The sequence below is a fragment of the Meles meles genome, chromosome 7 (assembly GCF_922984935.1).
Source record: "Meles meles chromosome 7, mMelMel3.1 paternal haplotype, whole genome shotgun sequence".
In the NCBI taxonomy this organism is placed as follows: Eukaryota; Metazoa; Chordata; class Mammalia; order Carnivora; family Mustelidae; genus Meles; species Meles meles.
Genome location: NC_060072.1, coordinates 38,693,862 through 38,717,595, shown reverse-complemented (window position 1 = coordinate 38,717,595; position 23,734 = coordinate 38,693,862). Strand labels below are relative to the sequence as shown.

At 37.7% G+C, this 23,734-nt stretch overlaps 1 protein-coding gene across 2 annotated transcripts in view; it reads left to right on the top strand.

Annotated features, from left to right (window-relative positions):
* The first annotated feature begins 12,875 nt into the window (after positions 1-12,875).
* Positions 12,876-23,734, top strand: part of OTOGL (otogelin like) — a 134,075-nt gene continuing 123,216 nt past the window's right edge. For both annotated transcript variants that reach the window (XM_046012944.1, XM_046012943.1), the window contains exons 1-6: positions 12,876-12,951; positions 14,037-14,076; positions 15,040-15,088; positions 19,578-19,644; positions 21,409-21,507; positions 23,021-23,175. In XM_046012944.1, the coding sequence (XP_045868900.1) occupies positions 12,876-12,951; positions 14,037-14,076; positions 15,040-15,088; positions 19,578-19,644; positions 21,409-21,507; positions 23,021-23,175 (486 nt within the window). The remainder of the gene's footprint in view (positions 12,952-14,036; positions 14,077-15,039; positions 15,089-19,577; positions 19,645-21,408; positions 21,508-23,020; positions 23,176-23,734) is intronic.

Here is a 23,734-nt window from a genome sequence, read left to right as displayed (position 1 = left end):
GAAGATCACAATGTTCTGATAGGGTAGAAGGGCAGGTAAAAACTCACCTTTTGGGGTCCACTCGAAGGAGAATTTGACATAGACAATGTGCTATCACAGCTCTTTACCTGGGTCATAGTGCGATGGTTTTGCCAGGAGAGCTGATGGTATGTGGGGGCTAGCTCCTGTTGGCTCATGAATGTTGGTTACTACACTGGCAGACATGTTATGAGTCCATTGAAATCACATTGCCCTGCAGTCCCTCTCTCCCCTTACTTCTCTCCCCTTACTTCTTGCTGACTTTCTCCCTTCTGGTCTTTCATAGCATGTCGTACATGCACTTGTCCCTGGCATTGCCTCAGTTCTCTCTTCCAGGATATTAGAGCTTTTTAGCTTCACACCTTAAGGAGCATCGCTCATTGTTGATATAGTCCTATTGTGTGTGTGTGTGTGTTTTTAAGATTTTACTTGTTTATTTGAGAGAGAGCAAGGACAGAGGGAGTGGGAGAGGGAGAAGCAGTCTCTCTGCTGGTCAGGGAGCCTGATGCGGGGGTGGTGGGGGGGCCTTGATCCCAGGACACTGGGATCATGACCTGAGCCCAAGACAGAGATGCTTAATGGACTGAGTCGCCAGGCAGCCCTATCGTGTCTTATAAATGTGGTGGGGCCTCATGTTGACTAACACCACATTCGTATGTGCAATGGACAATTAGTGTCTTTATTTTCTTTTCCATAGCTGACCTTATGACCACCATCCACTGCTGTTTGGATGGCCTAGGTTACTATGCCAGGTACTATGCCTTCCTCCACTGGCATGTAGGTGTGGGGCGTGGCTCACTTGTCTTTGGGATACTGGCTCTTAGGTCCATGTAGTGTTCTCTGGAGGAGCGCGGGTCCTAGCAGAGAGTGGCTGGTCTGGGCTTCTCCTGGGGCAGGCCACTCCTGCTGTGCACAGGGTCCTACCCCTAGTGTCCTGCTGATGTTTGCAACTGCTGATGGTAACTGCTGTAACTTCCACCCTGTTCTTCTGGTTATTTTCCCTGATGATTCCAACTTGAGCTCTCAATGGCTTTAGGGAACCTCCTGAAGTCTGCCTGTGAATCCTAGGCCACAAAGTCCAACTTGCAGATTTCTGCTACCAAGGTGCTTCTTTGTTAAGAGAGAGGCCTTCTTGCTAACTCCGAAGTCAGACTCTGGTCAGCCTTCCGCAGCATGCCCATGGAGGCATGTGGCTGCATCTCTCAAGTGGCATCAGAGGACTGCCCAGGAGAGCTGAACCAGTTCTTCCTCTGCTTCTCCATACTCCCTTCTACCTTCAGCATGCCCTTTGTGGGGCCATCTTCTTTCCTACTGCTGATTCTTTTCCTTCCATTTTCCATCTGACTGTGGATGATGAGCTTTAACTCCTCATCCTCTTACCTCACTGGGAACATATAAAACACCAAGATACCGTCCCTCAGTCTTGCCTCTTAATATATAAGAGGGAGGATGAATAGTCTAGAAAATCTCCTTCCTTCTTGAAAAAGCCTGTCTCGATGAATGGATAAAGAAGATGTGGTATATATACACAATGGAATACTATGCAGCCATCAAAAGAAATGAAATCATGCCATTTGCGACGATGTGGATGGAACTAGAGCGTATTATGCTTAGTGAAATAAGTCAATCGGAGAAAGACAACTATCATATGATCTCCCTGATATGAGGACATGGAGAAGCAACATGGGGGGGGTAGGGGGATAGGAGAAGAATAAATGAAACAAGATGGGATTGGGAGGGAGACAAACCATAAATGACTCTTAATCTCACAAAACAAACTGGGGGTTGCTGGGGGGAGGTGGGATTGGGAGAGGGGGAGGGGGCTATGGACATTGGGGAGGGTAAATGCTATCGTGAGTGCTGTGAAGTGTGTAAACCTGGCGATTCACAGACCTGTACCCCTGGGGATAAAAATACATTGTATGTTTATTAAAAAAAAAAAAATTTGGAAGGGGAGGCGAACCATAAGAGACTATGGACTCTGAAAAACAACCTGAGGGTTTTGAAGGGTCAGGGGTGGGAGGTTGGGGGAACAGGTGGTGGGTAATGGGGAGGGCACGTTTTGCATGGAGCACTGGGTGTTGTGCAAAAAGAATGAATACTGTTACACTGAAAAAATAAATAAAATGGAAAAAAAAAAAAAAGAAAAAGCCTGTCTCTTAAATGTATTGCCTTTCTGCAAACCCCCCCCCACCAAAAATCCCATTTTGTATGTTTGAAGCTGAATATCATATTTTCCTTTTCTCCCCAAAGCAGATGCATGCCTTGTTCTAACTTGGGAGAAGGTTGTACACATGAATTTACAAAGGAGAAAAACATGTTAATTATATTTGAAACATTATCCCCATTACATGTACTTAATTTCTCTGGCTCTCTGGGTTATAAGTTTCTTGAGGGAAGGCTCTCCTACTGGTCAAGAATTTTGAGCAGCCTCTTATGTCCGTATCTCCAGTAAATACTTCTCTGTGGTATCCTTCCTATCAGCTTGTAAATAAGGACCTGGATCTCTGTAAATAAAGGAATAAAACAGTTCTCCGTGGACTTCACACCCATTCAAACCTGTTCTTTCTCCAGTGTTTCCTATCTCAGTAAGCGACATCTCCACCCCCACAAATAATCATGCCAGAGGACAGCATCCTTTTCCATCTAGTTTCTTCTCACGGGCCATGTTTGGTGAACTAGGAGATTCTGTGAATCTGTTCTGTGAATCTATTCCAAATGTCTTGAATTTGGTTCTTTTCTGCATTCACCTTTGTTCTCCTTGAATAGAGAGTGATTTTAAAACAAGCAAATAGTAGTATATACAATCTGTAATATGCATGTCTATATACGTAAAAGTACCTATGTATGTACATATTAATATATATTCACATATGTGTGCGTGTATATAAAATATGTATACATACCACATATAAAATCGTGTTTATCTTACTCCTTTGCTTCAAGCTCTCCACTAGCTTCTACACTTCTTGGGGTAAAAGCCAAAATTCTGACAATGGCCCAAAGCACTTGAATGAATTTTGCTGCCCTCACATCCCAGCCTTGTCCCTTTCTCTCTCCAGCTCACTCTGCTCCAGCTGTACTAAACCTTTATTTTTTCAGATCTACAAAGCTCTTTCCTTCTTAAGGCATCTGGATAAGCTGTTTTCTCTGTTTGCTAAAATCTTGGTTCTTTCCTGCTAATTCCTGTTCTCAGTTTCAAAGTAATCGTCTCTTGGAAGTTCCTCCTGATCCCTGTCCCTTCTGTTTCCCTGCAAGACTCTCTCGGGGCATCTGATACTCCCTTCAAGGACACACACCACAGTTATAAGGAAATACTTCACTTAGTATTTATTTTTAATGTTATTGACCTGTCTGGATTATAATCTTTGAGAAAGGAGGCTATCGTATACTTTTCTCTATTCCCTCTGCCTAGACTTAGACTGCCCATTAAATTAGCTTAAGAGATGATTTGTACATGTTTTATCTTTATAGTTGAATCTTCACACCATCTAATACAGTGTTTTACCCTTAGTAAGTGTCCTAAAGCTTATATGAATAACTATTAATATTTTTTACTCTTATTTTTTCCCCTCTGCCTGTTTCAAGGGGTTTCTGTCTTTTCATCTATATGAAAAGGAGAGGGTTTTTTGGTGAGATATTTGTGTGAAGATGAAAGCAATTAAACTCAAAGAAATAAGCCAGCTAGTGGATTCTGAAATGTTGACTTCAACTTCATGGAACATACTACTATCAAATAGCTTTTTAAAAAAATGGCCACTGGGATTTCTAACAGATCTCCATTGCCTCCCGGAGCAAGTCCATTGTATTTAGCATAGAATAGAAGGCTTTCCATTAGCCTCCCTTTCTAGCCTTATTTCCCATCCCACACCATCCCACCTTCCAATCCTGCCCACCAAGCTCTGTGAACATAGCGGGAGAGGGAGATCACCATAAATTTCACTATTGCTGTCACCACTAATGAAATTTAGTAAGCATTAGTTTATATCAAACACTGCTTGGGAGCCTGTGGAGACATACAAAGATGTGTACATCAGACTTACAGCTCTCAATCACCTGTTAATCTAGTAGAAGTGATAGACATGCTCATAAAAGATAAATACCAATATAAATTAGTTAAATAGTAAATGCCAAATAGTAGTTGAGAGGCAACCAGTGCTCTGCTTTAGTTTTATGTTTCTGCAAATATATGTGGCCCTTGGGGAACAAGGAGAGGTAGGGAGGAGATATTTAATGGTTTGCTTTTCTCCCTGAAAATAAGTCCCGTGATTTATCCATTGTTCTGTATATTCTCCCTTCTTCCTTATCTCCAAACCTGTTGTAACTGTGATCTTAATTCAGAATTCAAAGGAACAGGTATTTGTCAATGACTCAGAGTCCTCATCCAAGTCTCCTTGAACCCTGGGCTCACTAACTTATAAACTCAAATATGTTGGCTTGACCTGTGGAAGCAGATTAACTCAAAGGAGTTAATCTGGTCCACTGGATGGGGCTGTGCATTAAAATAGAGAGAGAAAGAGTCTGTGAAAATTCTACTCCCACAGGGTCTTATAGTGGAGAAACACGTTAATCGTTTTTTTAGGAAATAAGGAAGGAACTTTATTTATTTATTTATTTTTTAGACTCTTTTTAAATTTTTATTTATTTATTTTTTCAGTGTAACAGTATTCTATTTATTTATTTATTTATTTATTTTTAACATCTTAATTTAATTTTATTTTTTTCAGTGTTCCAAGTTTCATTGTTTATGAACCACACCCAATGTTCCATGCAATACATGCCCTCCTTAATACCTACCACCAGGCTCACCCATCCCCCTCTTCCCCTCCAAAAGCCTGTTTGTTTCTCAGAGTCCACAGTCTCTAATTTATTCAACTGATGAATCTTTTTTGATGAGGAGGAAAGGAAGAAATTAAGATGAATCCCAAGCCCTCAAAAATCCACAGCAGGTGAAAAAATCCACAGTAGGTGAAACAGCCATAAAGAAATACACATATAATACATTGTGCCAAGAGCAATGATGAGTAGGAAGCAAGAGGTGGAGCTCAATCCCATAGCCCTGAGATCATGACCTGAGCTGAAGTCAGAAGCTTAACCAACTGAGCCACCCAGGCAATTCTGCTTACTGACTTTTCTAAATGAGCCCAGATTGATGCCACAATAATGTTTCATACAACTGATAACTCCAAATCTCAATGGCGTACCACCTGTCAATTTCTAGCCATGGGAGTCAGCTCTTTGAGGAGCTGGCTGGAGGCCACATGTTTCCTCATTTTCCATGGACTAACAGTTACCCAGGACATATTCTTCTTCTCGTAGTAGCAGAAGTGCAAAAGAATAATCCAAAACTCTGAACCACATTTAAAGGTGTTGCTTAAGTTGTGTCTGCTAAAATTACTTTGGTGAGAGAAAGTCATATAAGTAATTTAACATCAGTAGGGAAAGGACATGTGCTTTTTCTACTTTCTACTTTTTACCTCCCTTCAGAGGGAGGTACAGCAAAAGCACAATAAAAAGGGAAGACATGTAATTCTGTAACAAGGAGAATATGAATAAGGAACTGGGAACTATAATCTAACCTATCCAATGGTGTTCCTACCTGCTATCATCCACATACTGCCATAGAATTCTTAGAGGAAAGTCTTCATCTCTAAGACCCTTGGTGCCCAAAAATGTCTCCTAAATTTCCAATCCTGCTACAACTTCCCTGTCATTCAAGTCACCCTGACTCCCATCAATGGAGTACTGTGATAGAAGTCTAACTCACAGGTTCTCCTGGATCTGGATCTGACTCTTGGACAGCAGAAGAGTGAGCAAGACTTAGTATGATGCTTGGTAGTGAAACTATTTCACAATGCTTCATTTTTCTTTCTTTTGGGCTTCTTACTCACAACTTTCATATCCTGTCTTACTAATATCTTTCAAGAAGGTTTTTATGTGGGAAAATTTATACATATATGTATATATATACCTCACACTTCTCCAGTTTTTCTTAGGTCTAAGCAGATTATTTGGGGACCTTGGTATAGTAAAGGCCATCTGATTTATTTATCTGTAGTCAGCAAGCTGGAGAACCTGTAGTATGGTTCTTGTCTGAATCTGAGTCTGAGTCTGAAGACAGGAGAAAACCAACATTCCAGCTCAAAGACAATCAGACAGACAGAGGCAGGGAATTCTTTTTCACCCACGTTTTTGTTCTATTCCATCCTTCAGTGAATTGGTGAGACGTACCAGCATTGGGAAGGGCAATCTTATTCACTCAGTCTACCAATTCAAATGTTTACTTCATTCAGAAACACCATCACCAACACATTCAGAATAATATTTAACCAAATATCTGGGCACCTTGTGGTCCTGTCAAGTTAACACATAAAATCAACCATCACAGTCATCCTCCTTTTCCTCAGTCCCTCTGTATCAGTCATGGATATCAGGGAATGAAATTGTAACCAAATTAACTCAGTCAAAAAGAAAGTTATTGGATAGATGTGGTCATAGAAACTAGAATTTGAGGGGCGCCTGGGTGGTTCAGTGGGTTAAGCCTCTGCCTTTGGCTCAGGTCACGGTCCTGCATCAGGTTCTATGCTCAGCAGGGAGCCCGCTTCCCCCTCTCTCTCTGCCTGCCTTTCTGCCTACTTGTGATCTCTCTCTCTCTGTCAAATAAATAAATAAAGAAATAATTAAGAAACGAGAATGTGATGAAGCATCTTCCCTATCACGTATTTCTTTGCTTCCCTCTAAACATCTGCTCCACTTTCCTACTGCTCTTTCCTACTTCCTCTCTCCTACTTCTCCTACTTCTCTTCTCAAAGCTTTGCTTATTTAATAGTATGCACATGACTGAAAAAGAGCTGCCCTCTAATTCTGTATGACCACAAAGCTCCATGGCCTACAACCTTATGACTACGTGGGACTTTTATGTCTGTGATTTATAATTCAATACCTGAGAAAGAAAATTGAATGTGTTAGGTTCCTATTGTTGCTTTAACAAATCACCACAAATTTAGTGGCTTAAAACAGAGATTTATTTAATTCTGGAGATCAGAAGCCTGAAGTGAGTTTCACTGGGTTAAAGTCAAGATGTCTGCAGGATTGAATTTTTTCTGGAGGCTCTGGAATGTAAAATCCATTCCACTGCATCTTAGAACTTCTGGAAACTCCCTGAAATCCTTGTCTGTGGCTGTTTCTTCAATCTTTGAATCTCTCTTTCATTCTGATCCTTCAGACTCTCTCTTTCACTGATAAGGATTCTTGTGATTACATTGAACCCATGAGGATTTAAGTTAAAGGAATCCTTAACTTAATTATCTCCGTAAGTCTCTTTTGCCATATAACAAAATTTGCTGGTTCTCGGCATTAAGACATGGATGTCTTTGGGGAGCCATTATCCCACCTATCATGGTGAGAATCAAGGTGTGTTGCCTTTGGGAGGAATTTTGTTTTTTGTTTTTTTGTTTTTGTTTTTCTGCATAAGGAGTGTGGTAAGAGTAGGCAAATTATAAAACATATGTACTTTATTTTCCCAAGCAAGGAGCTAGCTATTCACGACAGGGTAGCGGGGCTGGCTTCCAACCTCCACTTAATTTTTCTACACTCAACATCTTTCCCTCCAATGGGATCTGTCAGTGCTCCCATATTTGTAATTCACTTGCATTCCTTTCTCCTACTACAATGAACTAGTTTGGTATTTAATTTCCTCAAAGTGAGATTCTCTATTACAGTACAGGTGTCTAATCCACTTAGACTCATGGATCAGAAAACTTATGGGATGTAGTAGAGGTGGGTTTGGAAATCCGTTCTTCTAATGCACTCCCTAGGTGATTTTTACACCTACCAAAGTTTGAGAATCATCACTGTATGCTAAGGTAAAGTTGATAAACTTACCTTGTTAGCAGAGAAGGCTAAAGAAAACCTTCCAAGATAATGTGTTTGTTTTTACTGCAGCTTTTGGGAGAAAATGGTAACAATTTTTCATGTAACTCAGTAAGACTCTAATTCAGGTTCGGAGCCAGAGAGGAAGGCATGTCATGATAAAGGACATTTCTTTTTGAGATTTTCCAAACCTTATGTGGTTCTCAAATCACAGTCAAGGTTTTGGTTTCTTCTAAGTTATGTTTTCATACTGATGTCTGCTCTGCTGAAAACCACAGTGATGCTATATGTTTCCAAAGGCAGTTTTCCTGTACCAGCCTTGTCAATTTAGGGAAGGTGGAAGATGATAAGTTGATGTTTGACTTTCCAGTGGCTGTTTCAGTGGCTGTTGTCACAAATCAGGTTGTCAGATGTTTAAGTTGAAATGTTGATGCAATATGAAGTCATCCAACCATGACATTTAGATATGTGAGAGGTTTTCTTTTATGTTTTAAATAATTTGATCCAAGTATGACATGTTTTGATAGACTTTCTTTATAAATTTGTATTTGTTTGTTTGGAATAACTTGGTTAAAATTAGTAGAGTTAAATTAGATAAGTATTTGCCTATGAATCATAGATGGCTGCATATTACATGTTTGTAATCAGCTGGAAAAGTAAGTTGCAAATATATGTTAGAAACTTAGAAAATGAGATCATTGATAGTTGGTGATTCTATTTTTGGCAATATGGCAGATTAAATGATTTAAATATTTGCCAGCTATGAAATACTTGAATATGCTAAATTAAATAAAAGAAACATCCATTTAAGTGGTTGGACGAGTTCACAAGAATTTAAGGGAGGCCAAATATCACCAGAGGCCAAAACCAAAGCAGAAACTAGACTCTGGCCTTCCATTACTTTGGGTTTGGGATTTGAATTTGTATTTTGTAGTCTGGGAATCCTCAAACTGACATTAACTGAAATTTCTCGAAGCAACTGAGAGAAGCAGTCTTTTCTAATGGGGCATATTCTCAGCCTTGACGTAGAGGATTCCCACAGAAAACAACCTACAGACATAGACCCAAAATTCAAAATCACAAAAGCTATGACGTATTCACCCTAAGTATGAGAAGAAAACACAACAAACAACAGGTTGATATCCCTCTTCCTCCTGAGAAATTCAAATAACATTATCCCTCAGCAACTTTAAAATAAGAATACCTAAAATGATTAAAGATACAAAATGAAATTGAAAATATGGGAGACAAATTTAATTTATATTATTATATATAGAGTGTGTTTATATTACACTATGTAATATAAATCCATAGTGTATAATAGTTTAGAGAATGAAGAGGACTGTAGGAAATACTGGCATTATATCTTAAAATTATGTTAAAATGTTGACAAGAAGAAATGTTAGTTGTAGGAATATTTCTTCTTTCAAGATATCAGTTAGGATTGCAAATCAGTGGCACTATAGCAACTTGAAAAATGAATGTCCCTAAGAGATACAATACATTAACTTTTGGGAGTGGGCTTTAGATTGAAATCATGGCCAACACAGATATCCCTTATGATGCATAATCATGTCTTTTATCCAGAAGAGCTAAGAAAATGCCATTTGTAAATTAAATGATATGAAACATCCCAGAAACTGCCAAGCAACACACCTCCTGAAAGCATAAATAGAATACTGCAGAACTGTCTCATAATAAGGCAGTTAAATTCAGAGTGGTTAGAATCATGTCAAAGATACAGGATTCTTTTTGTTTGTTCAATGATAACAAATTCGGGATAACATCACTGGACCTGAAAGTGAGAAATAATTGCATTTCACGAGTAGAATGTGATATGATGGGAATTGAATGTTATCTCCTTTAGATTTGATCTCAATGAATGAAAAATGAGTGCTATATAAATCACCAAAAACATTCATTTTGCCCAAAGATAATGAACTTCATTAAAAATATGCCCTCCCCCCCTTTTTTTATTATTGATGTAGAAGGCTAATGTTTTCCCATCTTTGCCAGTTGTTTTTAATGTGGCGTGTTCAGTCCAATCGGCTGTCAGGTGTCAGCTTTCTAAAGATCATATTCCATGTGGGAAAATGAGCAGTGCTCTTGTAGCAGAAAGAGAACTGTTTATTCCATGCATTATGTATCGCTTCAGACTTCTTATGAACATAATATCTCTTCACAAGCCAATAGCTGACTCACTTTTTGCCAAAGTTCTTTTATCACAGTAGAATGAAATATAAAAGCTGTCAACTAAATTTTGACATTAATAACTACATGTAGCAATAGTCATAAATTCCTTTGTTGTGGCTCTGGGTCTAATCTTTTATCTAAATGCTCAGTTCTATTGTAGCTATTCATGGAAGTCTATTTTGCCTGTTTTCATGCAACCTACCATTAAGTGTAATGAGTTCATAATGTAGTTAGTTGAAAAAGACCTTGGGATTTGTCATTGTTTTCTTTGCTGCTGTTCATTCTCCTTTACTAATCTCCTACTGACTGTAAGCCTGGAAGGAGGAACAAGAGAAAAAAAGCATACACTAAACCTCTCTGTATAGAACAATGGTCACTCTGAAAATTTCTGTTGTGATTTCTATTATTTCCTTCCGCAGAAAAAACAATTTGTAGTTTTTAAATGCATATAGTTCAAAACAGAAAAACAGTAATAAAAATGCCAGATGATATAGCCTTGGAATTTCCAACTTAAACCAGTGAAAATGGCTGTGATGATTTTGAATCAAGAGTTTAAAGATACTATATGAATTTTGAGATGAGAAGTTCAGAGTTGTCATATTTGAACTAAGTACATAAAATATCAAAGTTCACATTAGAAATAAATACTTTTTACATGCCTTTATATTTCTGTTTACTAACCTTTTCTCACCAAGTTCTGGTAATGTTCAGAAAAAACTATGAGTATTATAGAAATGTTTTTATTTTTGAACCATGAAATTTAAGTTTGGTTTCTATTTGGGATTTTCCCACATGTGTGTCACTTGTGAAAAATTTTAAGTTCAAAGAAAAGAGATAAGCAGTTAAATAGACGGGGGAAAAAATCCTAAAATCTGATTTATGGTTTATTTTCTTTATTTTAGACTTTATTTTATTTAATTCTTTATTTTAGACTGACTTATACAGGAAATGAGGAAGCCAAGAAAAAATACTGTAAATTAAAGAGAGGACGGAATATGTATATTTGTTAGGTTTAATTTCTACTCTTTCCAGAGAGTCAATAAACATTCTGCATAAACAAAATTGCTCTCTTAATTTAAAAATTTCTCTGGAGGAAAAAGTAAGAATTTCTTTGGAGGAAAATTATTATTCTCTACATAAATTTCAAGCTTAACTTTTTAATTTATTCTGTATTCCCATCTTAAGTATCTAAAATATTTTATAGTTTCTATTGTGGTTGAGTAGACACATATTTTTGGACAAATATTTAAGGTATAACCATAAATAACTAAGCCCATTTGTTTAGAATTATATTAATTCACTGTCTAATTAGTTTAAGAGTAATGATGAATAAACTTTCAATAAATATTTATTAAACATATACTATACTTCATTTATTTAAACCTATCCATCAAAATTTTAAGATGAGTTGTGCAAGTGTAAGTAATGTGTCTGTATAGATAGGTGTGTAGACTTATAATTTCAATGAATTATAATGTGTTTTCATACTAAAAATGTGAACTTATAGGCAAGCATCTTCTCTTGGCTCATGGAATTAGCAATCATATAGGCAATGGAAATGAATTAAGTTCATTTAGAACAAGAGTGAAAGATCATTGAATTTGGGACTTAGACAAGGAACCATCTATATAATAGATATTAGGCATGCAATATAATAGGATATCAAGAACACTTCACAGAAGAATGAAAATTCATTGCTGAAGAGGTGTCTAAGTACAAGATGTTAAGAACTAACTGCTGTGCTTTTCTGTCTCCAAAGGTAGTTCCTGTGTACTCAGACATTCTTTACTGCTCTGCCCCCATTCTGTGAACAAGTGTGGTAATAGTGCAGGTAATGGATGAAATCCACTATAGGGAATGTGCTCTCCTTATATAAGCATGGCTTTCACTCATTTATGGGGCTCAGATCATCTCTGTAAGGTTCATTATGAAATATTAACAGTGTTCTGAGATTCCCAGCTGAGTAGTCAGTCAGTCACTTCCAGAGCAGAATGTGCTTCCTGCTGGAGTAAGAAGCCCTCCTTTGCTGTCTAATTAGGTTGCGTCACAGAGGATGGACAAAATGGGGTGTGAAGGGAGGGTTTTCAGGGCTGCATGAGTTACTTTAATTTCTTTGTAAAATCAGATATTAGAATATCGTCTTCTTGTGTTATTTTCTACTTGTGTTGCAGAATGTTTCACGGGAAGATGTGTGGGCCCAGGAATATGTCAACTTAATCTACACTGTAATGGGACTTGCGTTGAAACTATATACACATAATCTTAGTTTACTTTTAATTTCTAAAGAAAAAGGAATGGGAACATCTAGACATTCTAAAAATGATTGATAGGATTTTATTTCACCTTTTTTCAAAAGACAGGTAATTACTTTATGAGTAAAACACAGAGAATAGACCAACAATTCGGAATAATGGTTATCTTCTGTGACATTAGGAGATAACAACAGGTTTTTTGTATTTTGGATGCTGCTGTCTCTAGAAGTTGTAAAGGTCTAGTATAGCCTAAAAAGGTGTGTGATGTGCAGGAGTGGGGTAGGGTGTAACTGATCCGGGCTTAGGTAAGCAGCTGCCATGCATCACTAATGAGACACTCAGCCAAAGGCTTGCCTGCAACCTGTAAAGCTTCAGATGCTGTATGTAGTTAGAAAGACTGGAATTTCTTTTCGAATTGCTTTACTACAAAGCTATATTTAATAAGAATTTAAGCCCTCTACACATACACATAGTCCTAAGATGCCATCATAGTAAAGACCAACAATTTGGTTGCATTTCAGGGAGAAAGGCTCCACTGAAATGAACATTGTGAGGAAACTCAATTTAATGATACCTCGGAGTGTAGTCTTCCTTCATATACTGTTTTCATTACAAGGTAAGAACCTATATGAAATTCTAACCTTATTTTATTGTATTTTATTTATTTATTTATTTTTAAAGATTTTATTGTATTCTAGTCTTTCTTGCAACTGATAGGAAGAGCACTTTAGAGTCATTAGAAGGGATATATACTAAATGACACATGGACCACCTTTTTGAAAATTCGTAGTAAGGTAGATGATTTGGGACTTCGGTTTTCATTTTTTGAGTCTTCAAATCTTAAAATTAGGATTTTATCATACTTGGCAACTATACTGAAAGAAACTCTGATTCTAATTTTTTCTTTTCTAAAAGATGATTTATAGTAGTTTTCTGTATAACTTAAACATTTGAATTTTATAATAAATTAAGAGAAATTGAGTACTTAAACTTTCTTCATGCATGAACTGAAAGGAGAATGGTAAAAACTTGTTTGTAAGAAGGGCTTTATCTTTTTAGGGCTAAGAGTTGTTTTCAATTATTTTTGATGGCAATTTTATTTATACATTAATGTTTATAAAATATTCTCATGGGGAAAGCATTTATTTATATTCACTTGTTAGTTTTTAATCCCTGAAAAGAACTGTATATTTTGGAGCTTGTAGGGGAAGTGGGAGAAATTACTGAAATGGAAGACTAGCAAGGTCATGGACCCCATCTTCCAGTCCTTGTAGTGACTGAAATTCCAGGAGAAAATGTCATAGAGCATTGAGAACTGGAGGGGAGTTTCAAGATGCTCTTGTCCACTACCATCATTTTTTTGATGTGTTTGCTAGCTTGCTTCACCTTGGCATTTACCAAATGGTAGGACTGAGATTAAAACTTGGATCTCTCACTCCAATTTTAGTGCTCCTTCCACTGTATTATGTCTCTGTGGATCTAGGTACACTGTTCCTTCTATCCAGATTAACAGTCCCTCTAATGTCTCACCGGGAATTGGCTGCTCAAAATCCACTAGGAAATGCAAACTAACTCATAGCAAAATTCAGTCTATGTTTTAGAATCTAGGTTAAAATGATCTGTTTAATAACCAGAGCATGAGACCAAGGTATTTGAATAATTTTTTCCCCATTCTTATCTCTACATATTTATCTCTGGCAGGATATATTTGTGGATCATCCATCTTGATGAAAGTTTCAAAGTGAGTATTTCTTGTTCTTTCTGTCCTCTAAAACATAAGGTTAATGGGAATGAGCATAGCTCAGCGGATAAATGTATCTGCTTTTGAAAAAAAAAATAGATACTTTACAAAGTAAATGCCTGAGATGTGTTCTTTAAAAGCAGTTCCACAAATTAAAAATTATCAGACATTCATTTCCCTATTTATGAAGAAAAAAATCTTTCTTTTTATTTTAATTACAAAATGAGTTCTTGGTGGTGTCCAATGACTATAGATACTAAGGAGATGTTAATTTCACTTCAGTGACTTATAAAGATGTTATGTTGGGTGATCTCCCCTTTTATATTGTTATTATTAATATACATTGTTTATTATAAATGTGCTATATCTTAACATAAAGCAATTTTGATGACAAAACAATAAAATTGTTTTAGCACTAAATAATGAAAATCATTTTTGGATTTAACTGATCTGCTTAATGAAAAGCAGAATTCCATTCATCTTCATCATTTGATTTTGATAGATCACAATTTGATGTGCTTATTCACATTAACGTTAATCTGTGCTTTATGACATGGAAAGGGAGAGAAGTATTATGTTTGGAAAAAGTTTATGTGCTCCTGGCAAATACTTACCTCAGCAGTTTGATGAAGTCATGTGGAGAAAATACCGTGTGTGTCAGTGCTACAATATTACAAGATTTTGTTTATTTGTCTGTCTTGAAGTTCCTTCCTAAAATTCAGTGTACATCAGAGATTGGAGAGATCTGGGGACACTCTTGAATTTTGTAAAATGAGACAGCACCACCACCCAAACGTAACCCCTCCAAGAGGGGAGGGGGGACCTTTTAAATGTTAAACCAAGAAAGACCTCTTTGATAAAGTGATGGAAATCAGGAGGAAAACATCAGCTCTCTCCTGGGAAAGGCTTGTTCAGGTTGCCTAGGGGCCTTTGACTATACAAGTTCTTTTTGTTTTCTTCCAGAAGCGGGTTTAATGAAAATCGACAGAAAAGAGCTCTTTTAGCAGCACAGGTAGGTGGAGAGAGGCAGAGAAATAATCTATTCTGCTTTGGGACTCCGCTGTCACTTCAACAATGAGGCCTTTGTGAAGGGAATAAATGCTAAAAACAAAGACAGGAAGGAGAAGAGGCAGAGTAACTTCTCCACCGCTTTTCTGCAACCCTCAAATCCATGCTCCGTTCACATTGACTTGTTTGCTCGAGTGTTTTGTTTTGTTTTGTTTTGTTTGTTGCGGTTCACCTCCATTACCTACCGATAGGCTCACAGCGCGTGTGGGAGATTCAATCTCATCGACTTGCCAGAAATTTTTAATTGGTTTAAAAATGAAGCACAATATCAGAGCAATGACGGTCGAACAAACACAAGTAAGCAGGGGCAGAGAAAGGTATACATGGTGCAAAAGGGCGTCGGAGGCGACCCTGGTGTCCTGACAGACTGAGCTGTGTTAGTGTCTGACAAATCTCAATGAGAGACCCTTTGGGGGAGGCAATCTTTATTTTTGGAGAGATGTGCAGCCCTGAATCCAAGAAGACCCTTTTGGCAGGTCCCCTTCAATAAGGGATGCTGGATAACATAATTGCAGCATTTTCAAACTCTGATTGGAATGTTCAAAGAGGTGGTTTAAAAAATATATTTCTCTGTAAAAAACAGTGGGAAAGTAGAGAATCCTAACTTAAAGATGTGTGTGGGCAAGTAATGTGATTTGGGTATTTATATAACAAATGGCTTATGTATTTAAGGAGGCCTTTGTCAAATCCTGAACTGCAATCAATTCTGCTAGTATTTTCTGGTAAAAGCCTGAATTTTTTATATTTTTGGTGTTAATTAAAGAGAAATGAAGATGGATTTGACTGTTTAGAGGACAGAACTAATTTATTTTTATTCAAAATAGAATATTTTTTGTACTTAGACGGGCAAAAGCCTGGAATGGAAACACTTTTTTTCCCCCTTAAAAAGTGTTTTATGTACGTAAGTAAGTACTAATGTATCATGTGAAGTGGTTAAAGTGGCTTTTCTCTGAGAAATTTAACTACATGTTTGTCAGTTGACCATGTTATCCACAAGAAGACATCAGCAAGACTCAGTAGAAAATCCAATTTTGAAGAAACTGCGTTTTGGTGAGCCCACCAGTGTCAAAATCTGTGAAATATACCCCAAAGTTGTCACATAAAGTGACCTCTGGATGGGGTTATACTGTTGTCTGTTTAGATATTTCTAGAATTTCTCTAATTTACCCCAAAGGAGGTACCTTTGATTAGTAGGTGAGGAACACACTTACCTTGTCCTGAGTTCCCTTTTAGAGAGAAGGAAGAGCAGGTCACCTACACCGGCTCCTCAATGTCCTGAAGCTAGAGAACATGCACCAACATGATGTAATATCTGAACAAGTTTTAAAAGAAGAAACACTGAAGAAGAAAGGCAGTGAGGTCATAATCTCACACTGCACTGTTTAGGATTGAAATCTCATCTGTCATAAGGCCATTCTTGTCCACTGATTCATGACTCCTGCTCTAGGAAGACGGAGCATTGGTGGAGAGATATCTGTGCAAGTAAGGATTCAGATATGCTGACAATGAGATGCACAATGAGCCAAGAAAGGGGAGACACGGACCCCTGCCTGTGGTGTATTTCTGTGCCACACAAATTTTTCTCTAGATTTCTCATCTAAAGATGGTTTCTCTGTGCTTCTCCCTGTCCTGTGGAGATGTTATCAGCAAGGAGGAAGAATGGGCTGCCACCTTTTATTGGTTATATGAATGTAGGCACCCACTGCCTGGAATTCTTTTGCATTTGTGTTACATTTCAAAATTTGTCTCCTAAAAGCAGCTGCTGAGGCAGGCTAAGGTGCAGCTAATTTATTTGGTGGGGGATAGAAAAGTGAGACCAGGAGGGGGCAAATCTTACAGAATATGTTAAGGAGGGGCTCCCGGGGCTCAGTCTTGGTGGGGGCCCTCCTGAGGAGCTGTGTAGAATGAGTTGTGAAATTGTTTATCCAAGGGATGGGGAAAGTTGCCCGTACTTACCTACTAATTCCTGTCTTTTCTTGGTTGAGGTGTGGCCTTTGGGAGACCTTCTATCCCCAGGGAGGCATTTTCTGTGGTATCTCCTGCTTGGATTTTGCCTTGAGGCAGAAACAGAAAGAAACGAGTGCTTGAAGCTGAAGGGTCTTGATGTGCACAGAAACCCAGATGCAGGTGGGCTGAGAGGATGCAGAGGGAGATTCAACAGACTCTTATAGTCACGGTTCTGAACAGGCTTGGCAGGCAGAACATTCCTATTTGAATATGCCTAAATTCAACTCAGTTGGTATTTGTTGATGACATTCAAGAGACGGTGCTAGAGACATAAAATGAATAACGATGCTTATTGCCTAGATACTCAATGCCTCGTGAAGGTAGGCGAGTAAAGAAATTATTTCTGTGCAGCTTGTTCATCGTATCTAAGATGCCATTAATTGCCATTATTTATATGACTCAAAAAAAAGTGTTCCCAATTATAAATGTAAGATGCCATTATGAGTTCAGCTTGGTTAAAAAGTAAAAGCTATGTATGGGTCTTGTGTTAGTATTGGTGAAATGTGGAATGATGCACGAAACATGTGGTCATTAGGTTGCCAAGGTAACTAGGATGCTTCTGTGGCCAGAAGGCTGGTATGTTGAGCAGTTGTCATTTCCATGGAGGTGTAGCCTGAGTAGGGTCAAAAAAATTATATTTCTAGCCTTGGTCTATTCTTGTCTGATGTATTCAGTTTTTGCCTAATAATTAAATTAGGTAATATTTACAACCCTTGTTGTGTGCCCAGCTCTACTATTGGGGCTTTACTCTCTCCATTTCATTGAATACAATTCTACTCTTATTCCATTTTATAGATTGGGAACTGAGGCTGCATAGGTTAAACAATTTGTTCAAGGTTATTAGCCTGTATGAGGAATTGAAGCCACTATACACTTTTAGTGAGCATTGTAGATAATTCACTGGAGCTGAAGTCAGATTTTGGTGCCCAGGATTATTAGTGGCTGTGCTAGAGCTAGGCAGTTGGAAACCAGATGGCTACAGACAGGATAATATTTGCTGTCTTGGGGAATCAAAGTCAGAGACTGTTGTGAGTTTAACTTAATTTGAAGACAGAGGCAAAAGCAGAAAGGAGAGATTGAGCAGTGAGGATGAAACCTGGGAGAAATAAGAACAGGAAACAGTGAACTTGGAGCATAGTATTAAGCAAGGAGTTTAGAAAGGAGTGTTGAAGTTGAGAGAGAGTGTGGAAGTCCTCTTCTCTGACTTGGAGCAGGTTTGGCTATTAAAAGAAAAAGTACTTCGCTGGAAAATACTAAAATAAAACTCTGTGTGTGGAAAGGAAAGATTTGTTGAGGTAGGACTTTGGACCTGAAGTCACATTCCCTATCACCGCTCTTTTCTTGTCTTCACCCTTTCCAGTTTTTCTGACAACATCTGGTACTCAATTTGACAATTATGTGGCAGGCTTTGGGAGTGTATGTTCTTCTGATGAACATAGAAATCCTATTTGAAAGGACATTGCTTTAGACCATACACTAAATTGTCACTGAGTTTGAATAAAAATCCTTAATTGGTTTCAGTAATCCACAATTATTTGCTAGTAAGCTCTATTGACTTTCAGAAACCTTAAGGTTTATCGGGATTGCTTAGATTAATATAAATATCTTTATTGCTAATTCTCTCTATGTGAGGCACTACACCAGAATTTTTACATACATTATTTGAGTTTATTGTCATAACTGCACAATTAAGTAGGTACCCATCATTCCCATTTTACAGACAATGAAAGAAGGCGCTAAGAGGCTAGAAAACTTCTTTTTGTTTAAGAGTTTAGGAAACTTGTCTAAGGATATGGACTGGAAGACTCAGGACTCTCAACCAGGTTTCTCTGATTCCATAATTCATACTCTTAGACATTACCCCAAAGTGGTGGGGAATCTATAAAAAGATACATTTGAATGTTCTACGGACTTTAAAGTGACAGTTCTTTGGAGACTGAGGCGGGGACACTCTCCCTGTAGCAGGAGAAGCTTCTGTGGATGGTGTCCTCACAGATGACTCTGCAGGCCCTGTGGACGTCCCCGTCTGTTGGTCCACCAGCCCCATGTGTTTTCTCCAGACCCATCTGTGCTTGGAAATATCAGAGAAGAGCTTCTTCTGTAGGCAAAGCAGTCAGTTAATGCAAAGATTAGACTCCACCCAGGTTCTTTTTCAAGGAGGACAGGGAGGCAGGAGAAGAAAGAGCTCAGAGAGGACAGAGACTCATCAAAGTCAGGTAAGAGGCAAAACCAAACCTTGAGGTCATGTCCTCTAACCACAAAGGGTTCTTCTGGGATCCTCCTTGGTTGCCTCCAGAAGCCACCAAAATAGAGTCAACACTTCAAAATTTCTGTATCTGTAGCTATTTCCCAGACTTCCTGATTTGCTTATTGGGCTTGAATTAAATAATTTAACTGTCTTGAATTTTTATTTCTGTTTTTCAAAGTTGGAAGCAACGTCTTCAAGATATTTCTTCCATGAAGCTATTAACTGGGGTGAGAGCAAAATAAAAGGTCGGTGTCACATTTGTTTTTGTATTTGCTTTCTTAAAAGTCCCCTTTGAGGGATATATTGAATTAACTATTGCCATTTAATGCAAGGAGGAAACTGAGCCAGGGTGGTAATAATGGGAACAGTTAAGTTCACTTCATGTAGAAATTTGAATTACATTTGGAAATAAGCAGGGGTAAACAATTAGAGTAGGCTGATAACTCCGTGATCAGGAAGTATCTGGGTATTAAACAATTTTTTTCTGCATCATTTCCTGGCTCCTTGTTTTCTTGGCCTCCTTATTTTTGCTTACCCATTTCCCATTTTCATTAAGCAGAATGCTGATGAGAACTTGAACTTTAATTCAATTTTTTCATTTTACTCAAAATACAGCAGTTCCTGGCTAGTTTTGGTTTGATAGTTGTTTTCAGGAGAATAAACAGGGCTCGTAGATAAATTTTTGAAAGAAATGTGTTTGTCTAGGTGTTTAGGCATTTGTTTATTTATTGTAAAAATTGTAAGATTGTGATCTAAGATAAAATTTGAAGGGGAAGAAACTTCACTTAAATTTGTGAAAAACATAAATGTTTACCTGTATTGATGATGAAAATTGAAACAGCTCATTTTTCCTCAGTTAAGATGTCCTTAGAGAGTTGTAGGTGTTTCAATGTAAAGAGATATTTTAGCTCAGTGGATCTTAAAGGTAGAAGGACAATGATATTTTCTAATTCTTGACTTGGGCAGAATTGGGTTTAATCATCTTAGTTAGTTAACTGTCTTCCACGACCTTAACGTAGTCCAGAGAGGGACCGCTTTGTGGTGACTCGAAGATGTGTTCTCATTCTCTTGATGTGTTACTTAAATTCTTCCCGTTTGAAATTTGCCGATTGCTCCTTGTCCTCTCTCCTTATTAGAGGAAAAGTTTTCACTGTGGTTCATTTGCATTTTCAAAACTTACTCAGGAGCTCATGGTTTCTTGCTTCCTCTTTCAACAGAATCCTTTGGGGCAATGTTTCTTTCCACGAAAAAAAATATTTTTGGTGATGGCTGGCCATGACTTTGGTTTAGACCCCATTAAAATTAAGTATAGGTCAGAAAGAATGTATTATTTGTAATGGAGCCTGAAGATTAATTAACACACACACTTCGAAAGAAATGCTTAATTCTTCATTGGGGAGGGTATACGGTATGGTGAGTGCTGTGAATCATGTAAGGCTGATGATTCACAGACCTGTACCCTTGAGACAAATAATACATTATATGTTAATAAAAAAAAAGAAATGTTTAATTCTTCTCAGAAATGAGAGTTTCTGTTTGGGTTTTTTTTATACTTAGTCCGATTCCCTGAGCTAACGATGGACACTTCTTTAAGACAACACTCATTCCTGGAGATGGAACCCTTTGGACGTGCAGCCGGGCCAAACTCCGTCAATGGAATCTTCTGCAGCTTGTTCATTTCTGGTTCTCATCATCTGGGACAGGGATTCCTTACATGGGAACTTGACCTTTCAATTGCTTGAAGGAAGCTAACCTTTGCTCTCAGGGTAGTCTGAGATGTGAAAGCTTGTCTTTCTTGTTTCACAGCACACATAATGAAATGAACTAGATAGAGACTCGATGGGCTTAATTCTTTAGCTCATCAAGGCAAGAAGCCCAGGGTTCTGTTTGAATTAATAATGGTTACAGTTAGTCTAAGCTAAATCTTGACATATTATGTTTATAAGAAGATGCACACCAGAAGATAACTTGGTTTTTGTTTTTTTTTGTTTTTTTTTTTTGTCCTTCAGGTTCTTGTCCTCATGAATGCCTTAATGGAGCTTTCTGTTCTAAGACTGGTACATGTGACTGTCAAATATTTCAGGCACTTGGGACACGGTGCCAGATTGGTAAGTTTCAGGGCTACTTGAGAGAATTGTAAGTCAAGGAGAACTTTAAGGTGTAATTGGCTACATCAGTGTTCATGCACTGGGAGCTGAGGCAATCGTATTATGCATTAACTTGTGTCCATAGGTCTACTTTCCCTTCTCACTGATCTCTACTTCTTCCTCAAGTTTTTTTTTTTTTTTTTTTCCATTTCATGGATGGATGATATCAGTCCATTAAACCAGGTTCTTACTCATTTCTGTGTTTGCTTTAAAAATTAGACTTATTATTTGGAGCCACTCTTTTTTTTTTAACTTTGAATTAATTGGACATTCTGTATATAAAATGGACACAGTTCTGAGAGTTCTTCAAAGGCAGAGGGTTCTTTAAAACATTTTTAACCACAGTTTCTGAGATAGGCTCCTACCTCAATAAGGATAAATATTAATTTGCTTAATAAGTATTTATGGAGTACCTACTAAATCCCAGACCTGGCATATAGACATGTTTCTGCCCTCTGGGAGGTTACAGTCTAGAAAAAGGAACAATGCATAAGGGATACATACTCATTATACTTATACCACATGCTATATAGGAAAGTACAAGATTCTGTGAAAATCTGCAACAGAGGTAAGGCATACTATCAGAGAAGACTGAACAATGAATCGCTCTGTTTTTTTCCTGAAAAGGACAATGTTGGTCAAGGCTAAAAAATTTAGATAAAATTACAAAAAAAAAAAAAAAAAAGGCAATGATTGTGCCTTATCTCTGTGCTCCCTACAGCAGCATGCATTAAAATGTTTTATATTGAGTGCTCAGTGAAGGTCATTGATTTCCATATTATTCTAAAAGGAAGGATCTAGAAAATTAATATAGAATAGAGGGTTATCCACAAAGGGAAGAAGGGAGGTAGTCACAGAGACAATATGAAATGAAGTTGTAAGTTGTATGATTTAAGATGAATATTGTTTGAAATTTGGCCAGTGTAAGGCTATGAATTCCTAAATTCCAGCATCCTTTGGATGACTAATGCTCCCCATCCCAAGGTCTCAGACATATAAACATGATCTTTCTTTTGTCAGTGGTTATTTTTCTCTGTGAATACTATTGAGATATTTTTGAAAGAATTGCAGAGTCTGGAACACTCTAGTGCTGCTTATGCCAATCTTTAGGGCACTTGGTGGTAACATTTCTTTCTTTTCTAAGCCACTGTGTTTATCTCTTTTACCTTTTACTGTATCATTTTCCTTACTATTCTCTTCTTCTAGACTTCTTCTGGAAGAAAAATTTAAAGACGTTTCTAACACAAAACCTTTCTTCAAAACAACTTGGAGACCATATTTTCCTTTAGGAGAGTTTAATAGTTTTGAGAACAACTCAACAGTTAATATTGGTTGTTTCTTTCTGTGATATTGACCACCAAAGAAGAAAATATTTATTTTCATGAAAATTGGAATCACCTACTATAACTGAACCTTGCCAGAAACAGGATATAATTTCTTTTATTCTATTAAATATTGTCTTATTTCTTTTCAGTGCCAAACATGGGCAATGGCAGAGATGGGATTTGCAAAACCTGGGGACAGTACCACTTTGAAACTTTTGATGGAGTTTACTATTATTTCCCAGGAAACTGTTCTTACATTTTTGCAAAGGACTGTGGTAATTTGGAGCCTCAGTACACTGTATGGGTAGGTGATCCTAGGGCATAATTAACTTAGAGATTTTTTTTTTCCCTGGGAAAGTCTGTATTTTTAAAGGAGTGCACAAATGATGGAAAATATATAATAATCATAGAGCAAATACTTGGGGCTCTGACTGCAGAAGGAGAAGGATTCCTTTTTTAATGGGATGGACCCAATTTGTAGCTAAATTGAGTCTATCCTATTGAGATGGAGCTTTGGACTGGGAGAAGAAGGGTTTGGATCCATGTGGGAGAGAGTAATAGGTAATGCAAAATGTCTATATTACAGTGTCATAATATCACTTCTGGTTGATATCCCCATTATTCAGATTTTATTCAAACATTTTGAAGAGGGTGTGGGTTTGGACGCTAACCAAACTGCTCCTACAGATTTCTTTCCTGATGCTACCATTGTGATGTTCCCTTGGATTAATTTTTTTTTTGAAGGCACCCCTTAGTGTGATCAGAGGTGGGCATTCAGGAAATGGAGCACAGAAGCAAGGCCCAAGGACATAGAGACAGGCACTTACTAGGTTGGTTCATACTGTATAATTGAGTGCAGAGAG